Source organism: Zophobas morio, unplaced genomic scaffold (assembly GCF_036711695.1).
Source record: "Zophobas morio isolate AGI-343-1 ecotype UQ-CSIRO unplaced genomic scaffold, CSIRO_AGI_Zmor_V1 ptg000044l, whole genome shotgun sequence".
Lineage (NCBI taxonomy): Eukaryota > Metazoa > Arthropoda > Insecta > Coleoptera > Tenebrionidae > Zophobas > Zophobas morio.
The window spans coordinates 7720532-7740662 of NW_026972149.1; the positions used below are offsets into that span (position 1 = coordinate 7720532).

The window sequence follows — 20131 nt, forward strand, 5'->3', positions numbered from 1 at the left end:
AGTGAAGAATAGAAAAACTGAAAAATCGTAAGGAAAACTTGAGAAATTGAAAGATGGAAAAATCGAGAAATCGAAAATTTGAAAAATCGGGAAATTGAAGAATCGAAAAATTGAAAAATCTCAAAACTGAAATATCGAAAAATTTTAAAATCGAAGAAAAATTGAATAGAATCGAAAAATGGAAAAATGGAGAAATGGAAAATTCAAAAATTGAGAAATCGAAAAATTGTTACCTACACACTTTTGATTTTTTTCTCTAAAAATTTCGATATTTAGGATAAAAATTCAATACGGATTCATTCAGTTCAAGACCATGTTACTTTTTAACATTTAAATAACATTTATTGGACAAAATTATAACATGACATCAGTTCTTATGGGGGGCATAAACTGATAAATTTTGATTAACGACTTACCATGCTGCCTTAAAACGTTTGCCAGATTTTAAAGCAATCAACTCTGCATTTTGAAAATTAAATTTGATTTTTCCCTAAAAATTTGGATACCTACCTAAAGCAAAAAATAAACAACACGGGGGTGGAAATTCCGCAGATAATATGAAATATGCATATTTAAAGCAGATAATTAAAAACAAACACTTTTTGAAGAATCCAAAAATCGAGCAATCGAAAAAACAAAAATTTTAAAAATCGAAAAATCAATACATATTTCGAAAAATTAAAATATCCACAATTGAAACATTCCAAAATTGCAATGTGGAATCGAAAAACTCAAAAATCGAAAAGTGGACAAATTTTAAAAATTGAAAAACCGAGATGTTGAGAAATCGAAAATTTGAAATACTTCTTAAAAAATTTAAAAATCTGGAAATCGAAACATCAAAAAATCGTAAAATCTAAGACTTCAAAAATAGCAGAATGTGAAATTTAAAAAATCGAAGAATTGAAAAATAAATAAACTGAAGTTCAAAAAAACGAGAAAGCAAGAAATTCTAAAAAAATCTAAAATTTTAAAAATCGGAAAATGAAGTAAAACCGAAGAATATTAAATCGAAAAATCGAGACATCGGAACCTCAAAAAATTGAAAAAAAGAGAAAACGAAAATTAAGATTTCAAAAAATGGAAGAATTGAAAAATTAAAAAATCGAGGAATTACAAAATTAAAAATGTGAAAAATTTAAAATCGAGAAGTCGAAGTCTCCAAAACATAGAAAAAGTGAAAAATTTTAAACAGAAAAATCGAAAAATTGAAAATCGAGAAATCGCAAAATTGAAGTTTAAAAATTTAAAAATTCGAAGAACTGAAAAACTTAAAACAGAATTATCGAAAAATTGATAAATCGAATAATCCAAGAAACATTGAAAAATGGAAAAATTGAAACATCCCAAAACTAAAACATCGAAAAATTAAAAAATCAAGAAATCGAAACATCAAATAATTGAAATTGTAAAATCGAAAATTCTAAACAGTAAAAAAATAGAAAAATGGAAAAGTCGAGCAATCGAAAAACCGAAAATTAAAAAATTTTAAAACGTAAAAACGTTAAAACCAAAAAATTGAAAAAGCGTAAAATAGAAAATTCTAAAATTTCAAAAATTCGAAAAACTCAAATATCGAAAAGTGGGCCGAGAAATCGAAAAATGTACTTCTTAAAAAATTTAAAAATCTGGAAATCGAAACGTCAAAAAATCGTAAATTCAAAAACTTAAAAAATCAATGAATTTAAAAACAGAAAAACTGAAAGATAAAAAGAATCTAAAATTTAAAAATTCTAAATGGAAAAACCGAAAAATTGAAAAATCGAAAGATTAAAAAACTGAAAAAGTGAACAATTCAAAATCGAGAAGTAGAAATCTACAAAAAAAATAGAAAAAGCGAAAAATTTTAAAAAGAAAAATCGAAAATTTGGGAATTTAAAAATTCGAAGGACTGAAAAACTCAAAACTGAATTATCGAAAAATTGATAAATCGAAGAAACACTGAAAAATCGAAAAATTGAAAAATCCCAAAACTGAAACATCGAAAAATTTAAAAATCGAGAAATCGAAGCATCAAATAATTGAAAAATTGAAAAATTGTAAAATCGAAAATTCTAAACAGTAAAAAAATAGAAAAATGGAAAAGTCGAGCAATCGAAAAACCGAAAATTAAAAAATTTTAAAAATCGAAAAATTGAAAAATCCCATAACTGAAATATCGAAAAATTGATAAATTGATCAATCGAAAAATCGAAAAATGAAACAACAAAAATCTGAAAAATCGAAAAATTGAAGAACCGAAAACTGAAAAAAAAATAAAAATCGAGAAATCGAAAAATCAAGAAATAGGAATATTAAAAAAATCGAAATATCGAAAGCAGAAAGGTAAGAATCGAAAAATTGAAAAATCGAGAAATTTGAAAAATATCAAAACTGAAATAACGAAAAATTTACAAATTGAAAAAAAATTGAGAATCGAAAAATTGAAAAGTCGAGATACCGAAAAGTCGAAAAATTGAGAAATCGAAAAATTGTTACCTACACAGTTTTGATGTTTTTCCAAAAATATCGATGTCTAAGATAAAAATTCAACACGGATTCATAAACCACAAGTTTAGAACTATGTAACTTTTTAAAGTTCAAATAACATTCGACAAAATTGCAAGAAAACATCATCAGTTCTTGTGGGGGCCATGAACTGATAAATTTTGATTAACGATTTACCATGCTTCCGATAACCTCAACACGTTTGCAAGATTTTAAAGCATTCGATTCTGCAGTTTCAAAGTTAAATTGTAAAATATCGTTATACAATTTTGATTTTTTCCCAAAAATTTGAATGCCTAGAGTAAAAACTCAACGCGGATTCATAAACCGCAAGTAGAGGACTACGTTGTTTAATAAAATTTAAATAACATTTATTACTGGTTTAAAATTTGGAGATGACGTTTTTGGTTAACGTTTTATCATGTACGTGCTAGGTATTGCTAAGATACCTAAGGGTCATGAAATCGGCAGCACTATAATTAACGTGACGGTATTGTTGGGAACAAAGCGTCATTTGTCATGATTTTTAGTCAACACGCGTTTAAACGCCTTTTTAGCACCTCTTAGTTTTAGGGTCCAGCAGCTTCAGGTAGAGCAGGTGCTACCGTTTATCACAATGGGCACACGCGCCGCGACACCCAACAAACAAAAAAGGGACTTTTTTTCTGTCACAAAAATCGACGATTTCAGGTATTTCGGGTGGAACAAAATCGTGTGGTCTTAAAGTTTGGGTAATTAGTGTTGCGGCTAAGGGTCTATCTAATATGCATGAGGTTGGGACGCGTAACGAAAATCGGTCTGAATGGATGGATTTCGCAATGGCTTTAACCATATTTCTTATGGTTGTGATTCATGTAATCCTTGAAGGTTTTGGTTCCCACGAAAGAATAACCGGGGTGATTTGAATAAGTCCCTCCCTTCTTCGCTCAATTTACATAATGTTTACTGGACACTGGTCATCTATCCGTTACCCTCCTTGCAAGGTGTCTTTGCCAACCCTTCGAAACTAGTTCCAGTTCTTCTACCTGACCCGTTATGTATGGTTTGTCAAAAGTATTATTAAAAAGATATGACAGTAATCCGCGACCCGTTTTGCGTCGAAACCATCATCATTATTTGAGTGTTTCCCCGATCTAGGCAACGTGTTTTGGGGCGAAGCTTGCGAATCTGGACTCAGGTAATGACCGGTCCGCTGCGATGGATATTTTCCCATATACTGACTACCAATACGACCATTAATCTCAAGTCAGTCGTTAATGTATGCAAGCGGTAAACGATCTTTTAGGTACGAGAAAGGCCCTTTGTTGGACCTTACGGTCAAGTATTTGTATATTAAATCGATCAATCATCTGCAAGAATAGGGAACGCTGGTTTGCCAGGCCGCCACTCGGTTATACATACATAAGCCTAAATATTTTCATACGATCTTTGCTTGGCCGAGATGGAAACCCTTGGAAATATTAACTTTGCGAGTAATTTCAACCGACCACGATCCGTTATTTGAAAAAGCTTATTGAAATGTAAATCACTCCTCCACGCAACACTGAAATCCATAGAGCACTTTAAATATTCTCACATTCTTTTTCATACGGTGTTCCTCGAGGTTGCTTTTATTAATAACCCCTTAGTGCTGCCCCTGTTTTTATTTTTAGATGCAAATCTACACTGCTACGAAGGTCGTATCAATTGGGGCTTGAGCAAAGCACACAACTACATTTCAAAACACAAACCAATGATTACGGAAATTTTAGTCACTTGATGCGTACAAGATTTTCACTAAAACGAGTAAATAATGTTTTTTCTCTCTCTCTCTCTCTCTCTCTCTCTATCTTGATACGTTTAATAAGAGCAATATTTTTACTTCCTGATTTCAGTTTTGTTCTTAGTTGTTCTTTCGAGTTTCTAAATGTCAAATATTTCCAAAAACAGTGTTTTGAACCTATAATATGATAAGAACAAAGGACGCGTTTCAACAGCTACGCTGTCGTTTCGGACTTAACTAAGATAATGAGATGTGTTAGGTCAGTACGGGTGGTTTTTTCTAAAAAATAACTTTTTAACTCCACTGAGGTAATAATTACACAATTGTGTACATACTGTATCAAAGGCCAAGGAGAATCGACGTTGTATTACGTTTGATTTTAACGTAGCGTTCAAACGAAAAAATCGTGAACTTTATTCGAAAGTTATCTTTGTACATCGCCCGTATTGTGTAGGACTTTGGACTTTAGTTGCCACACCAGAGCATATTTTTGTTTGTCGAATGATACAGACAAAAAAATATGCATATGTAAGTAGAAAAAGAAGATATATTTAAAGAAACAGTACAAAGTGCAATTAAAAAAAAATGTTAAAAAAATAACAAAGTATAAATTTGGTTTTCTAAGTTATACATTATCATTAAATCGTAATGAAAACTGATAAGCAATACACAAGTGGCTATAAAAATAAATTGACTCGTAAAAAACAAATTGCATTAAAAGGTTGCAGGTGTTGCGTGAAAAATCACAAATTCTCTGGAGATTTTCACAGTTAATGAACGTTCTTATTAGAACAGTGCAATAAAATTGTTTGCTGGAACATGTACAACCATAAAAAAGTGAAAATAATTCAGAAAAACCAGATTTAGTGATAAGTTTTGACGTTAAAAATTGATGTTGTACGCAGTGGTGGAAGTTGTTCATGAATATTTCAATAGCATCAACGGATTAAAACACAAGAGCCTGTTTGTTCTTAGCCAAAACCATTCTCCCAATATTATGAATAAAATTATAGTTACTATGCCATATGTTTGCGCTTCTTGTTGAGTTTACTGTTAGATAAATACAACATTAACACAACTCTTTGTTGCAACAGAGGTGTAATTATTTTTTACCCACATTTTGCCTACATACTGTTGATTCAAGATAGCACTTAATGCCAACATAAAAAAGTAAAAGCTGCGTGGCTTGATATCCAAAAAGTAGAGCCGTCGTGGCTACTTTCTGGGCAAACATCGCGCCGTAGTTAATTTGAACGTCGACAAGCACTCAGGGCTCAAGCACATATCCAAAATGCTCGTGTCGCTCAATCTGCACACTACAACTACACAACTACCTTCTCTCCTCATTCCCATCTTCATGCATTTTTTGAGGCGACAGTACTGGCATTGATTCCTGTGGTGTTGGTCGATAGGGCAATTCCTGCTTCCTCGACACGAATATGTTAGATTCCTTCGAACACTCCTCTTGAAAAATGACTTGCAACCTGTAACATCAAAAACAGTTACTCACCTATCATGTGAGCTGACGAAGCACTATTACGTTTTATGCAACAGACGTTTTAAGAACAATATTTTACGGCACCTCACCAAAACGAATTGATTTGCTAAATGCGCGCCCAAGCAAAAACGGAGACAGCCGGGCTGGCTCGTGTAATCGGTGCTTTAGCTAATTAGCGGGAAAAAAAGTTTGAACGTATTTTGTCAAATTTGTAGTTCTATTCGACTCAAGATTGGCTTAAAGTCCGTCTATCGCTTACGATGACGACCGAGTAAGTTAAATGCGGCGAGTTGCTTTGTTTGAGGAAACGAGCGATTATGGACAATAACCCGTTTTCGCTGGGGAGAATCGTTTGAAAACGAAAGTTTTAACGACCGAATTGTTGAAAAATCGAGTAAATAATTGGAGTAATAATTCGCCTGTCATACGTGTGTCTCCTTCAAAGTCTTTTATAGTTTTATGACCGAAATGTTTTTATAAAGTCTCATTTTTCTTTTCGACTCCCCAAAGAGCCGTCAAATCGCGAGCAGAGGGGTCATAACGATGTCTAGATTTTTCACGTTTTGTCTTTGCTCCAGATAATAAAAATAAATCTGTGCTTTGTGGTTTTAATTGCAATAACAATACACATGCGCTTTAATGGAAGCCCGCAGATTAACGACATTTACTTTTATTCTAATCCCGGTAAGAAAGGTTTCTTAAGTTTGTACGACTTCTGCCGTATTTCATTACAATAATACAATCAAATTTCGCCCAAATTATTTCTCTGGCTTTATCCGGCACAAATCGGAATCCCGGAAAAGGCATAATTACATGCATTTTAGGGTGTAAAATGGACGTTTCGCTTCACCGTGAATTTATCGAGGGCTAGGACCAGGTGCTCTCCCTTTTTTACGTTTCTCATAATTTACACGTGACGGCGGTCAGACTCGCTCGATCGAATATTGCCAATTACAATAATAATACTAATAATAAAACACACCTCTAGACTTGGAACTTTCACGATGTAGATGTATCGTGTTTTTCTTGTTTTAACTTCATTACAAATTTTTCTATATATCATTCCTATTACTATTTAACTACGTCACTGTTGACTGAGTTAGATAACCTAGCAATTATGGAAGCCATCAACATTCTTTATACTCTTATTTCGAAATTTACTACTTGTGCAAGCACTGGAGATAAGATGAAACATTATAGACTGGGTGCGATATGCTATCAGTGGCGATTTTAAACGTGCTCTAAAGTTACACTATTGTCTCTCACTTTAAAATATAAACAAAATATCCAGCGATACGCGTAATAGTACCAAATTAATATATTTATCCCCACTGAAATTTCGATGACGTCATGCTAGCATTCTGTGGTTACTCTAACTAACACACTTCTTTTTGTTGTGTAGCTACTCCGACAATGCGGAAAAATCCTCACGGAAGACACACCTTTCGGCCATATTGTGATTAACATTATTATTATTATAGGGCAAGTATTGAGTGTGGTGCCTATTGATCGTAATAACAGTCCGCGTACTAAAAATGGCTACGGAGGGCCGCCGTGTCTAAGTGAATGAACTGACAGAGTTGTAATTACTTTAATTACTATTATAATTGATGCTGATACTATCTTATGTATACTCAAGCAAGCCGTTTCGAGTCAGGGAACGTTAAGCATAACACTCACAACGACCCATCGATAATCACGAGATTTACACTTCTCAATTTTTTTTTTGCACGTTTTTGTTTTTCATAGCTTTTTGTGTTATTTTCTTCTTCAAGGAACGAGATTACTATTTTGTAACGAAAGTTAATGACTACAATTAATTCTAATCCCAGGCCTCGTATAAACGGTCTCAATCATTAAATGCTGTAATAGTATAATTAAAAAATGTCCAATTGTTGAGTGCTGCTGATTATACGAAATTAAAAAGCTCGGAGGAAGTTAATGGGGTTTTTAATTTTCAGGTGTACACAAATAGGTAATTAAGGTACACGAGATGCCGGAGGTAGATAAGCAATTTCTCAAGTTTTTAAACCAAAAATCAAAACTATGTAAAAATGAGCTCGGTGGTGGCTGTGAAAAACAAACTCGTTAATTTTTTGACGTCTTGGCTGAAAACGTTGCATACTTTATTTGTGGTTTTAAATAACATTTATGTTGCGTTGCAAAATATCGCATAAAATTAAAATTAAATCATTTGCATGTCAGAGACAGACATCATAACCGTTTATCATTTTAATTTCTTTAGATAAATTTTAGCGAACATAAATAGTATTTTATCAATTGACGTCTTTTAATTAACTTGTGGATGTTATGAGTGCAGTCCTAAATTTTAGTCGCTACCCATACACCACACGTAGTCCGTTGGATTCAACTACGGTGCGTATGCTGGCCACCTGATGTTCTAACTGTAATAATAATTGTACTATCTGTTAGAGTATAGTAATTTAGGCCGTTTTGTACGTTTACACGTTGCTAAAACTATTATAGCCGTCATAATACAGGTACTGGGTTTCCACGATATCACATAATGTGTTTACCTACTTCCATACGCTAATACTCTTTGAATTCATTAGCATAAATAATACATCTTACATGTTGATGACAATTTAAGTAACTTTCCACAAATATATCTGCAGCCTTACGCTGCCTGTATGTAGAATTAATTTTTTAATTAATTTTTGAATCAAATTATAATAAAAATTAAATTTATCTATTTTTTCGTCATCAATTCACGATTTTTACTTTTTTGTATCTAAGTAGAGAACTTTAATTGACAATATCGTGCGTATGACAACTCGTTGTGGTTTATGTCTCTGCCTTATTTCATTGTTAAAGTTAAGCAAAAATTAAGACGTAATTCAAAAAACGCAAATATATTAGCGCGTTATGTTAATTTTAATAAACAGATTGTTCTTTGGAATAAATTAAAAATTCCATTGTTGTTTACTGTGTACACTGGTGGAACTGTGGACACATTCAGGAAATAGCCAATCGTTGAACAAATTCCAGTTTGTTGTTGGTTAGATTTACTGATTTTGTTATCTTACTTTCTCCTGTCTTCTTTCCGAGAAAAAGAAAGCGACTAGATTAAAAATTGTTTTTCCGAATAGTTCTGATTTTTGGTCTTGGAATAATTATATATAAATTCCTGGTACTGTGAGGATAAATTTTGGTGCTATTTTCGTACACAGATTTCATTTGTAACACTTTTTATAGAAAAGATAGAGACAAAACATTTTTTGAAGCTATTTTTGTTGGAATAGAATTAGCATACGTTTGAATATTTAAATCTAATGAACAAAATTCTTTATCTTCTATTTTTATAGTTTGTGACAAATTTGGTTTTTGTGTTTTTATTATTATGTTGTCACTAAGAAAAAATTCAAATCGAGATAAGAGTTACCTTGTCAAAATAAGTATAGTTATGGCATGGTAATATGACATAAGCGGCTTATAATAATATATTCAATCAGCCGACGCCATTTGGTGTTCTAAAGTAATAATATAGCACGTATATGTGCATTATATCGGTACTATAAACTATGCAAAAATATTAAACAGTGAAAGTTAGATGTAACTCCAATTCATTTTAACACGTCAGTTTTATTACGCAAGAATACCGACAGATCTTGTCATTCCAGCCGAAGCCTCCACTTCCATTAATACCAGAATTTATACCCACAATGGTATTTTCACGATGATATCAAACATCAAATTTTAAATATGTATAAGTTGTAGGATACCTACAGTTATTCTGTTTTTACCGGAATGCTAATTTCGGAACGCCACTATCTCATCATCATCGCTGCTAGAAAAGTCGAGAGAGAAAAAGGGAACAGTTTTCTCTTCGCGTTACATAATTAGAAGATGCATAATTGTATAAATTATCGAATAATGGAATGAGTGATGAACGTGTCAAATTTGGTTTTGTGATAGTTTGAATCGCCGATTAGTTGGGATTTTTTGTCAGATTGGTATGCGGGATGTGGGTCAGGTCGGGTCAGATATGTGGCGAATGTTGTAAAGAATGGTTTTTCGATTTCAAGCGTGAAAGTTGGTACTAGAAGAAACCAAACTAACCATCAAAAACACGCTTTTGTCAGGGTAGTAACATTTTCTGCGAAAGTGTTGGTACTTTTCGTGATTATGGTATTTTCGAGAAGTGCGTGATTGATGACAGTACCGCGAACAGTGAGCTAAATTTGGTGGTGCTTTTGCAAGATAGTACCGCGGGGAATATGGTGTTTTCGAGGTTTGGAATTTTGAAGTGCGGCAGTACCGCGAAAGGGTTTTGGTACCAAAGTTGCGCCGGTACTCATCGGCGTTCGCGGTGAATTGTGGTCCGTCTAATCCGCGTTTTTCGCAAGGCTCATTAAGGTCGAGTCGCATTGTCGCAGGTAGTACCTCGTCGAGTGCAGCGGCGGTTCGTCGGTAAGCTTATCGTCGCGTTATCGGGTAGAGGAAGAATGCGTTCGGCGCGTGTTGGGCACTCACCTTCGCACGTGAACTGTCCGTAGTGCTTCCCCGAGCTTTTGTCGCCGCAGACGACGCACTCGATGTTCTGGTTCTTGTCGGCGCTCGTGGCGCTGTTCTGCGAGTTCTGCGAGGGCGTTTGTCTGTTGATGAGCGCCAGGTCGGGGTTCTCCAGCGCGATGGGGTTGATGTTGGTGGGCAGCGCGGTCAGGTTGGCGGTCGGCGGCAGCGGGTTGAGCCCGTTCGGCAGCGAGTTCAGGCTGGTGGGAATGGGGTTGACGAGCGGGGACTCGCGCCAGGAGCTGGCCACCAGAGCCATGGCGACGTCCGGAGGCTCCACGTCACTCACGCACTGTCGCGCGCCCTCATGACCGTCGACACCGAGTTCACAGTTCACCAGTTCACCAGATCGACTCCTGGGTGAGCCGCTCGCGGACTTGCACTTGACGTTCGCTGAGCACGTATCTCGCGTCGGAGGTGATAGGTCAACCCCACGGCACACTCTAGCCTCTACTAGTGACCTTTCGGTCTCGGGCCCGACACCGACTTGGCCTGGGCGGTCCGGGGAGGTCCTTGGTTCACAGCCGGGTCACGATAGGCCAAGGGGCGTTCCGAGCCCGTGGTGGGGGCGCCGCGCGCGGGGGGGACGTGCCGTCGCTTCTACACCGCGGCATCGACGCACCGCCGAATACTCGCAGCACGGCTGCTTCTGGGCCTTTAACATCCTCGTCCACGCGAACCCGACTCGCAGTAGTGCCATGGTCCGGCTCGACTCGACCTCTTGTGCTTGGCTATTTTATTTGCGATTATACGGAGGCAGCCAGTCCAGTGCCTGCAGTGATCCCATTTCTCGACGACAGTGGATGTGGTGCTTTAGCCAGCATACGTCGCATTGTGATCAAAAATCGCAGTTGACACGAGTGCACACAAATCTATAAGAGTGATTCTTGCATCAGTAACTAAGACAATAAAATTAAACACCGCAACAATTGTATAGAAAGAAAGAGCACAATTGTTTGTTATTACTTTTATTGCCTTTGCAATCTTGCGCTCGAGTATACGCTTAAACTCGAAGAAACAAAACTAGCAAAAAACAAAAAACTTTAATTGGCTTTGATGCTCATTAGACGTACGTGCTTTTAAAATAATTTCGTTCACATTAAAGCTGTTCAAGGTTAATTACAGGTTTATACAGGCTGTCTATTTAATCATGGTGTTGAACATTACGCTCATATGTTACACTACATTATCCACAACCGTACTAAATTTACTTCACATTTTTAAATTATTAAAAGCGAATGCAACGCATATTTCAAAAAGCACGATCGCGGAAGTTCAGTTTCGCTTTCGATTAACGCACACACGACGAGTTTTATATCCTTAAAATTATTTCGAAATAAATCAAACTTTGGATCCTACGTCAACTAACATTTTAACACGACAGTTTGTAACAACAACTATCTGCTATTTAATTATCATTAATTTTTGAAAAAAAAAATATAGTGCGATTATTCACAACGCAAGTGACCAACATCCCTCCACATCATAACATTTTTGCAGCTTTTGAACAACTACAAACGAACAATAATTTTATTCAATTTTTGAAAGAACTGAGTGAGTCACTCTGTATAATATTGGTAGGTACAGAAATCTTACTTTATATACACAATATTTTTTTGTGTTTAACCTTAAGAGATAAAATTAAAAATTTTGATAAATAAGTCAGTAAAATGTAAATATAAGCAATTTAATTAAGAATCAAATGAAAACAATAAAGTACGTTAGTAACAACTTAAGTTGACACCTGATCAAGTCGTCAGGCGATACCAGGACCGGACTTAACTCGCCCCAAAACATGCAGCTGAACGGAAACTGTACTTGTGGGAAACCTGCACAACACCTCTCAATATATCAACTGTCAATTTTTTCCTGTATTGACGAAAACTTTTTATACGTTCTTGATATCACAGTTTTGAACCGTCCATTCGTGTCAAAAGAATCCGAGACTCGAAATCCACGAAAAAAACTTTCCATTTGAAAATTTTCATTTTTAAATTAGCAGCAATTGTAGTGACTGCAGGGAAAAGTTCATGACGTTTTTTTTATCTCACTGACTGATTAAAAAAAATGGAAAAAGTAAAAAAAAAGAAAGTTTTTAAATCATAAATAGTTTCACATAAAAAATTATAAGTATTATTCCATAAAACTTTTTTCAGCCTATTTATTTAAAATGTAATTAGACGGTGCGTAGTTGGGCAGTGAACAGTGTATTAAGTTACCGTCAATGAGGATGCTGGTTCGAGTCTCATCGGCGACATCTTTTTTTAAGTAGTCAAAACTCGTTAGTCCGGCCCTGACCGTCCATCTTCGAAATGAACAAACACCCAAACTTCACATTTACACCACTTGTACAACGTCCGTTCCAGATGTACACCGCCTAAAGTGCAAACAGTCACAAACGGAAAACCGAATTAATTCGAATAGAATTTTTCCGATGTTTGGGAAATCACAAATGCAACACATTTCAATAATTCGCAAGCAAAGCGCGGAATGTGATGAAAGCATTGCTTTAGCGTATTCAATTTGAAGCTCCACAATAGACAATTTCTAAAGCGGTCGATTCGGTGGATGATGATGGGATGATACCACTTGAAGAGGCATTATCGCTGAGAAGATCCTGCTGTCGTACTTTAAACACTTCACTTACAATTCTATGTCATAGGAGTAGTAAGACATTATTTCCATCCAGCCATATCGGCAAATCGACTCTTTTGCCACCGGATTTTGTTGATTTTGTCGAAAACGCCTTGATTCCGGATCGGTTAATAGGCAAAAGGAAAATTGGAAATGGTGATGGCGCAGGGGCGTAGGGAGAAAATTAGCATGAAGATACTTTTAGTATTAGGTTTTGTTAAAGTGGACGCAGCTTACGAATATGCATGTTAACTGAGTAAAAGGCCCAGAAAATTAATATTAAGCATTATTAAGTACAAATTAAAAATCAGGTTAGATGTGTGTAAGTTACTAGTCCACCGAAAACTGGTCGCAGTTGCGTTTCCATAAAACGCTAATTCTTGATTAAAATAAGTGTACATTCATCATGCTGTCGTTTGTTGGTAGTTCCGCCACTGGCGATGTTGAGGTGGTGGCGAATTGGAGTGCACATTTCCCATCTATATCAGTGTCCGTGCTGGCCACTAGAGGTCCCTAGAGGAAACTACTCCACTTTATCTCCCAATGTTTTATGTTTCGGTTGACAGCAGATAAAAATATTCCGGTGACGGATAGCCCTGAATTGCCGGGGAAAGCGGTTTTTTATTCTACTACTATCTTTTTAATAAACAACTATTAGTTATGTTTTTTTTAGATTTTCGGACGATAAGTCTCGAGGGTCTTGAAATATGGCCTTGTTTCTGCAAAACGACGCAAAAATGCGGTTTAGTCAACCGTTTTAGTGGCCTCTATTTAACAGTAAAAATTCGTATTTTGGAGCAGGTAAGAGGGAATTTCATGTTTCACGTGAATTCGGTTATCAGTCTCATTATCTGTCTTTTGTCTTTTACGTCTGAATCGTGAAAAGTTGTAGTTTCGTGGGTTTGTGTTGTCACGTAGGGGTAGATTACCATCAATGTTAATCGTCATAGATTTTTTCATATTTGAGCGAAGTGAGCTTGCAGTTAAACTTGGCTTTTACCGTGTGTTAATACCTCTTATAATAAGCGCCATACTGCATGCTAAATATCAGCTGCAGCTACTAGAATATTTTTCACTGTTATATGGTTACATGTTCAGGTGATGTTGCAGTGACGATAAAGACATTAAAACAAACCTGAAAAGCTTGAGGAATGAATATAACAAGCATCTGAAAGCTCACGATCGTTCGTAATTTCAAAATGATGACGCTTTAAAACCAACTGTTACATAATTAATCGCCATTACGACAAAACCATCTTGTATATCTCAAACCCGCTTCTCTTGCCAAAAACGGACTTAATACGAATCCTGGCCTCTGCGGCCATTTGGCCATTTCGCCGAAAGAATTAAACCCGAACCGAACTTTTTAATATCTGAAGTTTTGTCGAGATAAAATTACCTGTCAAGAGAAATGGCGCAAAGCACGAAGTATGAGATCAAAAGTAGTGGTTCGCAGTGATTGAGAGTCGCTCCATTAGGTGGTAAATCAGTATGGTGAACAGCTTTTATCTGAGCGACTGCTTCATATATTAAGATCAAACGAGCTTTGGCATTGAAAGCGTGCTTTTGAAATGGAGTCCATTGAAGCTTCAGTGCATTGAAAAACATGTTTAACCATCGGTCTCATTAACCGCAGTCTAGAGTTTCCGCAAACAGGATACTCTTGCAGGCCGCCGGGTTTGTAATCGAATCCACGACGGTCGATGCTAAAACCAGAGACGATACACTAAACTACTCCTAAACACTAATAAGCAAAAGGAGGGATAATAACACCCTGCACCTAATTAAACTCGCTCTCGCTCATAACGCGCGTAAACACCTGCTTGGGCGAAACTAAATTCGGTGTAAATTAAATGGAGGCGGTTGTGTTAGATACAGTTTCAAAAAAATCTCGCTCGTTACGAGAACAACTAGCTCGCTTGGGTATTAACACGTTTTCGTGGCAAAAGCTTCCGTTGCCCTTGATATATACACAATTTTAAAAAATATGTCGTCAAGTAACGTGTTTTTTACGTTCGGTTTAATTTGGTTTGAAAACCACGTAAAAACGACGTTTCAGCGAAACAGACGCGGACGACTATTCAGCACATAAATGATAGTTCGCTGCGTGATTTGAATCTCGGATTTCGTTGGGCGGCGACGTTAAAAAGTAGTTGTACCCATCTCTGTTTGAATCTCGAGAGCGGTCAGCTGTGGAGGCTCGGGGTCCGAACGAAGGCAATAATTGCTAATGTTTGGGTTGTTCGTGGTATGAGGTGCGAGATGAATGGATCCTAAACAGCATAACCCCAGTTATGACGTAATCGTTTGGGTTGTAAGCAAGAGAGTAGCTGCCCTGAAGTGAGTTGTAAACTCTCATAACACGCACATGTTGCCGCTATTAGTGGTAATTAGTAATCAGTGACAACTTCAGCGCGTGCCTAAGACTAACCTCCGTGGGTCACGACACTCGCCCACTTCCCTCTGTACCTTGAGAATGCCAAAGAGAGGAGCTTTCATCGAACAGAAGCTCCTAATTGTGCATGAAATCGGCGGAAAGATGAAAGCTCGAAATTTTCAAGTCGGTGAGTGATTGAAGAGACCAAGTGGCTGCGATGATGCAAAGTGAACTAAATAAATATGACGGTGTTTCGATAACGATGCCATTGGATCCCTGGGGATCTATCCATCCTGGGACGTCTCCTGGGAGGAGATACCCAAATCAATTACACAACCAAGTAATTAGAATATGCATCCCATACCGTTGTAAAAGAGATGGATCTATACATCATCCTACGTCGCATTTTCATTAAACTTTTGACGAAAGGAATTTTTGAGCCGGGTTTTCGGATTACTGCGAACCACTGACCGCGCTAAATGATATTTATTTTTTCGGGGTTTACTCGAAATTAAGCTATTTATAATTTCCGCGCCATTACACTTTACGATTTACTTCACATTCGGTTATACAGCTAAAAATTGATTTTCGCGTATATCATCCTCCACGAATTACAACTAGGAGAGCGCTACAAAACACAACACCGACAATAAACACAAAAACAACTTGCTTAAATTAACATTATGACGACTGGCTGAACCCTTTAATAAAACCCTATATGTTAAAGTCGACAACTTGTATTATAACCGGTAATTTTAATAATAATACTGGCCACTTGAGTCTAAAATGACCCCAACCCAATCTATACATGACTGCAATTCATCTCATTCCTCGCGATACTTCCTTTTATACACCGTCTACCGAACAGATGGACTGGAAAAAACGCGTTATCTTTACGTGTTCTTTTAAAACCCTAAATTATATTTGTTCTTTCCGGATGTTAATTTGCGTTTTGTAGACACTGAAGCACACGTGATAACTCCATCTCTTCGGTAAACCGACTATAGTCCTGTTTATACGTAAGCTTGTTTAACCAGAATATTCATCTATTACGCTCCATTTTAAGACATATAGCAACATGGAGTCTGTACTAGAAAAACAGTCTTTTTCAAGAGTCCTAAACCAAATCTGTTCTAATTTTACTTGGAAGAAGTTATAATCCAAAAAAGTCTTCGCATTACAACGGAATAGTAACGCGTCAAATCTTAAAACAGTGTAATTTATGGCTACTGAAGTTACATGTGAGGGAAAAGTTCTTAAGCCGGCTCCACACTCGCCAGCGCACGCGTCATCCCACCGCCTCGATGCCCACCGTTTTCCATTTAAATAATAAATTACAATTATCTTCTCCGTAAATCACACCGTTTTCCGTCTGTGACACCTTGGCCTCTTTACTTTCGAATTCCGAAATTCATCGATATCTTGTCATTTTTGAGTAAAACATTACTCTGCTGGATCACATGTGTGAATGTAGTTTGAAGTGAAGGCAATAATTTATAGGATCATATTTCATAGGTGTGTAGGTATAAATCAAATTGGTGAATTAATAGCGGCTGTTCGGGAGCTTGTTTAAGACCATAAGCTCCAACATCCCTGTTCGACAATCGTACTCTCTTACTCGAGAGCTTGCGTTTAATCACTGGATTTAAATTGTTACACTGCAAGCGATGCCTTTTAAAGACCGTTCTCAACACTGCAATTGAATCATTTGGCACAGGGATCTCCATAAATTTTAACATTGCTACAAGACACTTGGATTTATTGACAGCCACAACGACCAAATTTAGAAGCGGGCCGCAGATGGTCCCGAAAGAAGCGCGTCTTTCAGTAATTCGGTGAAGATTTTATCCCGAAAGACTAGTGCGCATGTCCAACTTAGCGCCTATCTCTTAGCTGATAAATTAGTCTAATACAAATTACTCGTTCAATATAAGGGTTGGTAATAAAGCTACTTACTAAGCTAGCTAAGGGAGTAGTAGTGCTTTATAGTTGAAGTGTGGGTATTGTAATAATTAGACACATTTTATTACTATTATTATTATTATTGGATTTCAAGTTGGCAGCCATGCGTCTTTGAAGTCCATTTGGTGGCGATAAGTGTGTCCTGGATTGCGACCCCTTGCTACCGCTTGGCTCCTGGTCATCGCCGGCTGGCATTAATTGCGGTGGAGCCCTATCTGCGCGATTTTTATCAGCGGAGAAATGTAGATCGCGGCGTCGGTTATCCCAGCTTGGCAGTGGAAGGGTTGCCGGGTTATCTGGCGACGTCCTGCGACTAGTCTAATGCGATAGTTGTGTTCGAGCGGCAGCGAGCGTAATATAAGTGCACTCTATAAGACTTCGCCTCGTCCGGAACTCCTGAGCTGAATTAGTGTTGGATTTGGGTCTGGGGTTGGCGTCGGATCTGATATGCAGATTCTTGCCGTTATCGGTGTCTGCGAACAAATGGGTTGCTATCAGGTTCGGGGCTATCGGAGCCCGGCAATGTATAAGGCTTAAGTCACGGCTTGAATCCGGAGAATGTTAACAGCGGTTAAGCCGGTGGCGGCGTCGATTTACGTGCGGGTGAGCGGCGACCTCCTTGGACAGGTGCTTGCGTGCCGTTCCACTCCAATAACGGCCATCTGACTTGAAAATGTTCTGATTTAACAATGTTTCACCCCTTGGAAGTCATGGAACGCTGCTCTTCATTGTTTCGTTTCCGTTTACTCGCCGGTTAAAACATTGTTACCGCTAACCGGCGGAAATCACGGGGACGGCTGACGAAAACGACCGCCGCAATCTGCGCGATTTGTTTTGTACATATTCTGATTAAAGACCTGTCATTATCTTTCGCTTATTGTCTATTTCGGCCGTTACGGCCGCGCCGACCCGCGGGAACCCACGCATGAACTTTTGTTCACCTTTGTTCGGGAATTGTACGTCTTCCGCGCAAACATGCGACACCTGCTTCTAATTACCTACACACATCTGCAACAAGTTCTTGCCCAAATCTGGTAACGCTCTTTCCGCTTCGGCAGAGCCGCCGCCACAAAAACCGACTACTTAGTATCATACATAACACCTAACCATGCGCCTGAGGGTTCTGACGTCACGACAGATTAAAAACTACTTTGTTGTGTAATTTCACAAAATTTTCGATACTTATTTTTCAATTAAAATAGGTCATTAGGCCTTCACAGATCCTCTAATTACTCCAAGTCATATCTATTTGATCGAGAAATAGCTCCTCAATTTATCCCAAAGGGTGCTAACTTAGAACCACTATTATTTTTCATTTTCACAAATGATTTTAAAATTATGCAAATTTCTTCCCTGATGTGTTTATAGTCTCTACAACATGACCAAAAAACCACCTAGCAGAAATAAGACTTTTAAACACTCTATACCACTTAATGATCCACGACAAAAAATTTAACCGCTTCACTGTTCTTGGCTAGAACTTATTTACAGTGCTTAACAGGCAAGGTACTTTCTATATTGACAGTTAGATACTAAAACAGCATGAATTCTAAGACTAAAAAAGTGAAATGTTACATCGTAAAAGTGAACAAAAATGAAGTCGATATAGAGCGACTACCCTCAGGTCATAAGAAGTCGGTTAAAAAAACCTTAAGTACCACATCATTAAAGTAATAAATGCCTCAGTATGCTAAATGAACGCAAAGATCGTCATCGTAGGCATTTTGCTATAAATGTTGTTTGAAGACTTAGTGCCCAGTTGGACTGAAGTGGATGAGTCGGAGAGAACGTATTTAACACCTAATTCAAAGAAGTACCATCACCCTAGTACTGAAATATTTTAAAATGGGTTCAATCGACTGAGAATTGGTGTCAAATTGTAAATATTTTCCGTCTGTTACGAATCCGATATCGCCATCACAACATCTATTAAATAAATGTAGTACATTTTCAAAAATGTTCGAAAAAATTGTTAAATAATAAATATTTCTTGACACTATAATAATTTTAATTTTGTTACTTTTAGTAAAAGGTTTCGATGTCTTTGCTTCCTAATGTCTGTACTTCATTTGACGAATGTCTAATTTCATGTTCTTGAGACGTTTTATAACTCCTAAGGTATGACAAAATAGGTCTCCCGTTTCCGTCTGTATGCAGTTCGATGACGATTTTATTACACAGATTGTGAAATTTTGGTGAATTTTAAGAACAACGGCTAGATTATAGATGATACAACACTAAACAAAATCTAAGCATCCAGATTTTTGACGAGAAAATTCAAAATTGTATAACATTTCGCAATTTAACTTAGAAACTGCAAAACCGAAATCTCTGAAATCTTGAAAACGTTTTAGGATTATCAATAATCAAATTATATCTGTTTATCCCCACCAAAAACTTGGTGGCGATTCAAAATGTTTCAAATTTTCCAAAAAAAAAGTTAAAATGGGTTCAATAGACTGAGAATTGGCGTCAAATTTTAAATAATCTCCCGCCAATTACGAATCCGAAATGACCATCACGATATCTATTCAAATTAAAGTCAAAATTAGTATTACTTTAAAAATTTTTCCAAAACTAAATTAAAGTTGGTTCAATCGACTGACAATTGACGTCAAATTACTAATCCAAAATGCTGTCACAACATCTGTGGGTTCAATCGATTGAGAATTAGTGTCAAATTTTAAATATTCTTCCGACAATTACGAATCTGAAATCGCCGTCACGATGTCTATTGAAATAAATGTCAACATGAGTTTATTACTTTCAAAATTTTTCCAAAAAAATCCTCCGTCAATTACGAATTCGAAATACTGTCATGATATTTATTCAAATAAAGGTCAAAATAAATTTATTCTCAAAATTGTCCAAAAAAATG

The 20131-nt window shown here is 36.7% G+C and overlaps 1 protein-coding gene across 4 annotated transcripts in view; it reads right to left on the reverse strand.

Annotated features, from left to right (window-relative positions):
- The window catches only part of LOC135141335 (steroid receptor seven-up, isoforms B/C), a 40563-nt gene extending 29661 nt beyond the window's left edge, over nt 1-10902 (reverse strand). For 2 of the 4 annotated variants that reach the window (XM_064072344.1, XM_064072342.1), the window contains exons 1-2: nt 10242-10902; nt 5581-5733 (exon numbers count right to left, since the gene is read on the reverse strand). In XM_064072344.1, the coding sequence (XP_063928414.1) occupies nt 5581-5733; nt 10242-10539 (451 nt within the window). In that variant the 5' untranslated portion in view covers nt 10540-10902. The remainder of the gene's footprint in view (nt 1-5580; nt 5734-10241) is intronic. The other 2 variants (XM_064072345.1, XM_064072343.1) reach the window with 2 other exon arrangements.
- Nucleotides 10903-20131: the final 9229 nt, after the last annotated feature.